Source organism: Camellia sinensis, chromosome 9 (genome assembly GCF_055761805.1).
Source record: "Camellia sinensis isolate YWXY chromosome 9, ASM5576180v1, whole genome shotgun sequence".
In the NCBI taxonomy this organism is placed as follows: Eukaryota; Viridiplantae; Streptophyta; class Magnoliopsida; order Ericales; family Theaceae; genus Camellia; species Camellia sinensis.
The window spans coordinates 184,903,177-184,913,325 of record NC_138969.1 but is presented as its reverse complement, the minus strand read 5'-3'; the positions used below and the strand labels follow the sequence as shown (position 1 = coordinate 184,913,325).

The following is a 10,149-nucleotide window of genomic DNA, read 5'->3' as shown; positions in this document are numbered from 1 at the left end:
TGGGAAAATATTTTAAAATTTAAATTTAATTGTAATGATTAGATGCCTCTTAAAAGGTTGAAATCCCCAAAAAAGGACTAACAAATTGGGATGAAGGGAGTATGTCAAACACTACAATAAGTTTATGTAGACAAAATTATATCACGTAAAAGTGTAAAGAATGTAAATGTCAGATTTGTCACGAGATCTTTTATCCTTATGTCTAGACACACTCTAATTGGACTTTTGAGACATATAGTTTGATCTAAATCATACATTTATTCTTATTATTTCAATTTAAATAATTTGGTCTCTACACTTCAAGTTCAGTTTTAATTTGGTTATTCTGTCTAAATTTCTATTAATTTTGTTTACATGTTCGCTTTAGAAAATTGACAAGTATTCCAAAATTGTTAATTTTAATCTCTGACTCAGGTAGAAAGACCAAATTAAAGTGAACTTAAAGTGTAGGAATCAAATTATTTAATTTAAAATTATAGGAGCTAAAATAAAATTTAAATCAAATTATAAAAATAAAAAATATAATTAATCTTAGGGCGATTGATCAATAAATCCCATATTTTAGACTTGTGATTCATATAGTCTCATATTTTTTTCTTGTGATCCATTAGTCATTTTGGATGTGTAATGATTCGTTTGTCTGCCTCATTGTAGTGTTACATTTGGGAAGGTACGTTGGAGTGTTATGTTTGGAAAAATTTCCACTAAAGAATTTTTTAGTGTTACGTTGGAGTGTTGGAGTGTTACGTTTGCGAAAAGTATATTAAGGAATTTTTTAATATGTTACGTTGGAGTGTTAGAGTGTTACGTTTGCAAAAAGTACACTAAAGAGTTTTTTTTTTTTTTGAGTGTTACGTTTGGAAGAGTACATTAAGAAGTTTTTTAGTGTTGGAGTGTTACGTTTGAGAAAGTACACTAAGGAGTTTTTTAGGGTATTACGTTAGAGTGTTAGAGTGTTATGTTTGCGAAAAGTACACTAAGGAGTTTTTTAGTGTTAGAGTGTTTGTCACGCCCCCAAACCGCCCCTAGTAGTTTGGTGCCGTGATGGCCAGTAATCCGAGATTACCGAAGGCCGACTTACAAAATCACACACAATCAGAGTATAAAATATGGGGCTTACAAGTGCAGAAGTAATATATATACATATACAGAATCTAAATAGTCCATGAGAGCCGTGCTTAAGTCCAATGAAATGACATACATTTTTACAAAGTCTTACAACTTAGATACAAGAAGGGAATGAGATACAAAATACATCTTGACCAAAAGGCTTCTCAAGCCGACATATACAAGTACACATGAAATATAGACTAAGAAGCATAATCTTCAAGATGGTACAAAATGCTAATCCAAAACACGTCGGCAATGCACCCAAAAACACATCGGCTACACGTCTAGGCCTCATTGCCTTCTTGCTCATCACCTACATATATATAGAGAGGGTGAGCTTGGATACTCAGTGAATGATATTAGAAATAAAGGTTTTGCATGATTGATATCCAAGATTTATTTCAAAACAATACATAGCATACTTTACAATCAAGGGGAAATCAAGTTCATTGCCGGCCTTTCATGTTCTTTGGATGTTATTACATCTACTTAATACAAGGGGGTGATGACAATTCCAAGACAAGTGTGCAGTTGCATTATAGTCCCCTGCAGCTAAGGACTTTCAAGACAAGAGTGCAGTTGCATTATAGTCCCCTGCAGCTAAGGACTTTCAAGACAAGAGTGCAGTTGCATTATAGTCCCCTGCAGCTAAGGACTTTCAAGACAAGAGTGCAGTTGCATTATAGTCCCCTGCAGCTAAGGACTTTCAAGACAAGAGTGCAGTTGCATTATAGTCCCCTGCAGCTAAGGACTTTCAAGACAAGAGTGCAGTTGCATTATAGTCCCCTGCAGCTAAGGACTTTCAAGAAATGTCATCAAAACAAGATAGTGTTTAATATACAAGTAGGGATAGTCATTCATGCTAGATCAAGTACTTTTCAAAACAAGGCAAGACGAGATTTATGAAAGCAAGTGTAACATAGCTTTATTAAGAATACCACTCACATAGTTTCTTCAAACGTCGGGGTCGAGACAAGCCCAAGTCCTACAAACACATGGCAAAGCCTATTGAATGCACCCTCAACAGTTTCGTATGTACACAATTGATTTCGGAAACATGCTGGGCACCAGCCAGGTCTAGGCCGAGGTTCCACACCTCCTCGCCGAGGTGTGTTCCCGAGGGCCACATGCAAGGAAAAGAGGTCGGGAAACTCTGGGTTTCCCTCTGCTGATGAACATGAAGAACTTGAGTGTGAAAACATGAAAAATATGAATCTTCAATCATAATCTGTCATCACAAATCTGGGATTTTCGTGCTATGAGTTTGAAAACATGGACCTGGGTACCCGTACTTGGAATTCTTGCGGAAATAAACACAAAAACATGATTCTTTATGCAAGCTTTCAGATCAAAACAAGACTTTCTTGAAGAACACATGAATGTCATTTTCTCTTTCTAAAATCGGACTTCAAAACGATGCATGGCTTACAAATCATATCCGATCATGCAATGCAATAACATGAACATAGAGAACATCATGAGCAGATCAAGAATCTAACCTTAGAACACGGATCTAACGGTTCGATCTCTAGGAATCAAGCTTGAAGATCTACTTCCTCACTCTAAAACTCCTTCTTCCTCCTAGAGTTTCTCTCTCTACAAGGCAAGGTTATGATATCAAATGATAGTTTTCTTTACCCAGTCCTGGATTTAACCCTCTGCTGAGACACGTGGCGGCGACTGGTTGGGTTCTTCCTGAAAAGGTGGCTGACAGACCAGACAAAGCATGGTGGAAGGGTGTTCAACAAGTAAAGCGGTATGGGCTCTCTGACGGGGCAATGACATCGGCTAACAACAAGGCGTATCTAACAAGCTACACGGAATGACACTCCGGCAAGGGGTGACATCGGCTAACAAAGGACTTCGGCAACTATGGTGACAATGACCTCGGCTAGGAAGGACAACACTTGACTAAGCTGTGCCACATCTTGGCCTAGATGCGCCACACCTCGGCCTAGGTCATACCACTCCAGGACGAGATCACTTGGGTGCAAGGTAACATCTTGGCTAATGTGTCAAGGCGAGGACGGAGGTCAACAAGGGGTTCCAAGATACTTCTAGACTGAGGATGACCTCGGCTTGGAATGATCAAGGCGTAACGTAACCTAGGCTTGGAATAACATCGGCTAGCATAACTCAGGCAAGGCGTGACCTAAGTTTCACATCAAGGAAGGAACAAGACAAGCATACTACACTTAGACAAATCACAAGGCTTCAAAACAAGGCATGGATCACATTAGCTCAAGCGAAACAAATCACAACATACACATGCAAACTTAACAAGTCATAATCATACAGATGCTCATGAACATGATGAGAACATAAAATGTGGGTTCCTACAGTGTTGCATTTGGAAAAGTACATTAAGGAGTGTTTTTAGTATTATAATGTTACCTTAGAGTGTTACATTTAAGAAAAGTATGTCGGAATATTACATTGGAGTGTTACGTTTGGGAAAAAGTACACTAAGGAGTATTTTTTGGAGTATTACGTTTAAGTGTTATGTTTGAGTAACTACTAGGCTCCGGAAGGATATCTACCAAGGATTCCAAACAAGGAGGATGGATTCTGCTGGTGAAGCAAAGAGGAAAGCAAGAAGCGAGGAGAAAAGTGGATAGTGCAGTAGTCTTGTCATGACCCGAACCCGTCTCTATAGATTAAGGTCATAACCGACCAGTAATCATCAGTTTACCTACAACCTTAAACAAGATTAAACGTATCTTAATTATACATAAGGGCCAAAGCGGAAGCAGACTTTAAAAATTTTGTCCAATGAGTTGTGCTTACATGGCATATCAAAAACATTCCTCATATACTTGATAATAACTCACACCACATATTAATAGTTAACATTTTGTACACCCAAGATTATTCAAACATATAGTTAGTTATACCAGAAGTTTATACACATAAATGGTCCATCATGATCAATGAAAGTAGCAAAAGAAAATACCAAAGATCACACACAAAGCCTCTTGCGTGAGGCACCTAGGCTGACTCCACAAAACTCGGGTTCCTTTATAAAACTCCACTAAGACTGGGGTTTAACGTCCCTTTGCTCACCTACATACATATAAATAAGAGTGAGCTAACGCCCAGTGGATCCTACCAAAGTAAAGGGGTTATATGAATGAGATTCATGTTAAGTACGTCGAACTCGTGAATTTTAAATACAAACGGCCTTAGGCCCATTTTGATCCTTATCAAACATATCAAACGGCCTTAGGCCCATTATTCATCAAATGGCCTCGGGCTTAATTCAAACATTTCAGGCGTATCAAATGGCCTCAAGCCCATTATTTTCTATATTCATATTTATGCGCAATTCATATTCATGATCATGATCAATTTTTTTTATTCAAACGAGCTTTGGCCCATTACATACATATTCTAATGGCCTTTGGCCCATCAAAATATTCAAACGTATGAAACGGCCTCAGACCCAATTCAAACATATCAAACATATCAAACGACCTCAGACTCAATTCATACATATCAAATGTATCAAACTGCCTCAGGCCCAATTCATACATATCAATTGGCCTTGGGACCAAATCATGTTCTTCATAGAACCATATACAAAATTAGGCATATCGGATACTTATTCATAATTCAAATCAACAAATCCATGAAGCTTGCACAGAAATAGCATTTGGAAGATAACATACTTGAAAAATAGCTTTACTAAGATATTACTCACATTGTTCAGTCGATGGATTTGCCCTCGCGCTTGACCCTACACATTTCATAACACATTGGGTCACAAGCAAATCAATATTTTCTTAACTTGTTTATTTCTCTTAGGCCATTTTCTTATTCTTTTAGTTCATTTACAATGCTCAATGTATGCCTAAGAGTGTTTAGAAATGAAAGAGAACGGAAAGCGGAAATAAAATCCAAATATTACACTTTTTCTAATGTTGATGGTTTATATTTGTTTCCAAATTCAAAAGTTTTCAAAAATAAAATAAAATAAAATCCAAATTGAGAAAAACAGCCAATTGATGACATAAAAATATTAAATTACTTTTCAAACACATGCATCACTTACGAAATATTATTGATAATAGATGTAATAGTTTCTTCTGTTAAAAAAATAAAATAAAATAAAATAAACTCAAAATTAAAATTAATAAAAAGAGCAGGCTTGTATGCAGTCCACTTTGTGGCCTAGACGGTACAGTTAGGCTCGTGAAGCGCATCACAGGTCCCATTTTGATGATTCGAACCATTCAATGTGTAGAAATTATCGAGTACTTCATCCTTGTAAAAAATCACGTTGATCAGGAATATCAATAGCCCCTGATTAGATCATATTTTTTTCAGTGGTAAATATGATTTTAAAAATAAATTATTGTTAAAAATGTGTTCTGATCAAAGGGCTATCGATACCCGATCAACGTGATTTTTGACAAGAACGAAATACTTGACGAATTCTACATATTTAACAACTCGAATCATTGAAATAGGACCCGTGATGGCCCCACTGGCTCGAAGCACAATCCAGTTTATTTTGTGGACAAGCTTTCTCCTTAATAAAATATACATAAAATTTATCACAGCACACGATACATTAGTTATGTCAAAAAAATTTGAATAAAAATTTGATTAATAATTTTGCATCCCAAAATATTAAAATAGTATAAAGGGTCTCACTTAATTTATCTCTTTCAACGCCTCAAATAAGTTTGAGCCGCCGCGGTTGATCGAGGAGTTTCCACGGTGGGTGATGGCTAGGGACCGAAATCTTTTGGAGGTCTTGGCGGGGACTGTCAACGCCAACGTGGTGGTAGCGAAGGACGGAAGTGAGAACTATAAGCAGTGTACTTATAATGAAAATGTTGTGATTGGGAAGACTAAGAAGAATATTATGCTTACTGGTGATGGAATGGATTTGACCATCATCACTGGTAGCCTGAATGTGGTCGATGGAGCTACAACATTCAATTCTGCAACTGTTGGTAAATCATCTTACTCTTTGATTTAGTTTGATATATAGTTTTCCTGCAACAATCGTACTTTGTTTCTTATTAGTAAAACATACGTCAACAAAATATATAATTTATCTATTCGAGTTAAAATTGAAGAACAAAATGATATTAAAATCACACATACTTAAGGTCCGTTTATTTTCAGAGGTAGAATGAAGGGGATTCATACTGAAGGGATTGATAGTGAGGGGATTAAATAAAATTGTGTTTATTTTGATGATAGTTGTTGGTGTACGGATTGTTAAATTATTTTTATATAAAATAATAAAACAAATAAAAAAATAAAAAAAAATTAAGCATTAATGTTAAAAAAATATATATATATATGGCCAACATGTAAAAAATAGAAAAAAATAAAACAAATAAAACAATGATTTTTACTTAACAAAAAATACAAAAAAATTAAACATTGATATTCAAAAAAAAAAAAAAAAAGCCCAACATGTAAAAACTAAAAAAAATAATAGTCCGGCAGACTTTTCTAATACCACCTCCACCTCCTCCTTCCCAATCTCCTTTCTAAGGCCCAACCTAATCCGGACCTTCATCTCAATCCGTTCCCCAAATTTTCAAACAAGCACAACATTAAATGAGTCTCACCTTTATTTTAATCTCATCCCTCCCTCTATACTCCAAAACAAACGGGCCTAAATGTCTTATTTCTCTTTCAATTTTAAATATAAATCATTTCATTAACTCAATTGTCATTACCACTGTAGCTGTTGTTGGTGATGGATTCATGGCCCAAGACATGTGGTTTCAAAACATAGTCGGCGCGGCGAAGCACCAAGCAGTAGCATTACGCGTCGGAGGTGACCAGTCGGTCATAAATCGTTGTCGCATTGATGCTTACCAAAACACTCTCTACACCTACACTAACAGGAAATTCTACAGAGATAGCTATATTACTAGCACAATGGACTTCATCTTTGGCAACACAACGGTTGTGTTCGAAAACTGTAACATAGTGTGCCGAAAGCCCATGAGTGGACAGTTCAACACAGTAACGGTCCAAGGTCGAACTGACCCAAACCAAAACACTGGAACTTTAATCAAAAGCTGTAATGTGACAGCTAGGTCGGACCTTGAGCTCATTAAAGGCACTATAAAATCGTATTTGGGTCGTCCATGGAAGGCTTACGCGAGGAATGCTTTCATGGAATCATACATTGGGAACTATATTGACCTTTAGTGTGATTTTGCTTTGAGTACGTCGTATTATGGTGAGTATATGAATGATGGTCCCGGTGCAGATACCAGCAAGCGTGTCACATGGGTTGGATATCATGTCATTACTAGTGCGACCGAAGCCGTGAAGTCTATAGTGGCTCAGTTGATACAAGGAGGATCATGATTGAAGTCCACTGGGGTAACCTATACTGAAGGGTTGTGAACGCGGTGTTTCTATTTTTTTTGTTCACTTGTGCTTTGCTCTCTTCACTCTTATGGTTTTTAATTGTAAGAGACACTCTAGTATTGTATGTGTGGGGATATATTTTCTGAGTACCAACACGTGGCCAAGGTGACGCCAACGTGTCAGCCGAGATGCCACGTGTCCTGGTTGTTATGCCGAGGTCATCTCGGATACGCCGAGGTTACCTTCGAAGATATTGGAATCCGAGACAAGCGGATGAGGGGCAAGAGTCCTAGAATGAGAGAAGACTTCAGTTTGTAATAAGATAAAACTCTTAGAGAGTTTATCCTAATCTTATTGGGAGTCCAAGATTAGCAGTAATCCTGAGTCCATAGAAGTTAGGCTTCTATTGGGACTAGGTTTATGTTGGCTATAAAAGAGAGGCACCCCCATGGGTCTAAGGTATGTTTTTGATACTCAAGCTTGTGAGTTTAGCACTTGATTTATCTTTGAGAGATATGCTGCCTTGATCGTCGGAGTGCCCCCGGGTGGACGAACCACTGCCGGAATCTTCTCTTTCTGTTGCAGGTCAGCCAGGTGCCATCTGTTCTGCCGGTGCTCTCCAGCTGGTTACTAAGCTGGTAGTGTGGTCAGAAAATCACTCACACAATTTGGCGTCGTCTGTCGGAAAGAAAGAAAAATAGATGGCCAATGAAACAAAGAAGAATAGAAGGCTAATGACAGACAGAAGGATCAGATTAGAGACAACGCTCCTGTTGGGAGTGGGAGACCTATCAACCTCGACATTAAAGGGGACGACCGCAACACAGAAACTCGTGACCAGAGTCACGGAGTGAAAGACGCCGGCCAGAAAGGTGACGCGCCAAAGACAACAGATCGAAGCAGATACTACAAACGAAGATGACCTCCAGGTATGAAAGGATAGATACCTGCGGAGAAACGAAGACCCTTCCAGAAGGAATGCAAAGACAGGGGGCATAAGCGCTCCTAAGGAGATAACACTCAAGTATAGAAGAACTCATCCTAAGTGAGCAGATCCCGGATTCCAGATCCTGGATTCCAGATCCTGGATCTCGGATCTTAGAAGACATGATCTCGGCCTAGATGAGTAGGTCCGAGAAGAGAAGAGCTCAACCTGAGTGAGCAGATCCAAGATTCTAGCAGACAAGATCTCGGCACTTAAGTTCGAGAAGAGAAGAGCTCAGTGAGCAGATCTCAGATCCCAGAAGATAAAAAAAAAAAGAAAAACACACACAAGGTTGGACTGCAGTTAGCCAGGTTGAAGACCTTTTATAAGGTTCGTAAAGGAGTATGTGGAAGCCATGCAGGGGGTAGAGAGAGAAGAATATGTTTACCACTTTTGAAATTTGCAGCAATTTACAAGTTGGTTAAACCGATATGATGTTTACCACTTGTTGAAATTTGTAGCAATTTCCAAGTTGGTTAAACCGATATGATGTTTACCACTTGCTGAAATTTGTAGCAATTTATAAGTTGGTTAAACCGATATGATATTTACCACTTGTTGAAATTTGTAACAATTTATAAGTTGGTTAAACCGATATGATGTTTAACACTTGTTGAAATTTGTGGACAATTTACAAGTTGAAGTTAAACCGAAATCATTGTTTAACACTTGTTGAAATTTGTGGACAATTTACAAGTTGAAGTTAAACCGAGGGCATTGTTTAACACTTGTTGAAATTTGTGGACAATTTACAAGTTGAAATTAAACCGAAATCATTGTTTAACACTTGTTGAAATTCTGTGTGAATTTACAAGTTGAAGTTAAACCGATGTGATATTTAACACTTGTTGAAATTCTGTGTGAATTTATGAGTTGAAGTTAAACCAATGTGATATTTAACACTTGTTGAAATTCTGTGTGAATTTACAAGTTGAAGTTAAAACTGAGATTATATTTAACACTTGTTGAAATTCTGTGTGAATTTATAAGTTGAAGTTAAACCGAGATGATGTTTAACACTTGTTGAAATTCTGTGTGAATTTACAAGTTGAATTTAAACCGATGTGATATTTAACACTTGTTGAAATTTTGTGTGAATTTACGAGTTGAAGTTAAACCAATGTGATATTTAACAGTTGTTGAAATTCTGTGTTAATTTACAAGTTATAGTTAAACCGAGGTCGTATTGAAAGGAAGATGGTTTAACACTTGTTGAAATTTTGAGAAAAATTTACAAGCTAAAGTTAAGCCGAGGTTATGATAAAGGATGATGGTTAAAACACTTGTTGAAATTTTTGAGAAAAATTTACAAGTTAAAGTCAAGCTCAAGCAATATCTGCGTACTTGCCGAGACTACCAGGTTGTGAAAACTTGAAATATGGAAAACTGAAGTTTTGATAGAAGACATTGAGAAAGTGACAAGTCCTAAGCAACACTTGTGAAAATATTTGTTACAATATTTTCAAGTGTTAGGACAAGGCTGAGATGAACAAGATTAGAAGTTGTAACAGAGGTATTTTACCCGAAGAGATAGCACAGTCAAGGTATACTTTGAACACATACAAATTATTCTAAGTGTAGAATCATACAAGAGCAGAAAAAATAAGACATTCATTCAAAGATGAAATTAAAGAAATGCATTTAAAGAAGAAAGAAGGCACTTCGGCCTAAATATTGAAAAATAAGTTATTCAGACTACAAAAATG

General features: G+C 37.0%; 1 protein-coding gene across 1 annotated transcript; it reads left to right on the top strand.

Annotated features, from left to right (window-relative positions):
• Positions 1 to 5,839: 5,839 nt before the first annotated feature.
• On the top strand, positions 5,840 to 7,293 carry LOC114267682 (pectinesterase/pectinesterase inhibitor 18-like). Its single transcript, XM_082889634.1, has 2 exons — positions 5,840 to 6,071; positions 6,821 to 7,293. Exons 1-2 carry the CDS (start codon positions 5,840 to 5,842, stop codon positions 7,291 to 7,293), a joined length of 705 nt encoding a protein of 234 aa, XP_082745760.1.
• Positions 7,294 to 10,149: the final 2,856 nt, after the last annotated feature.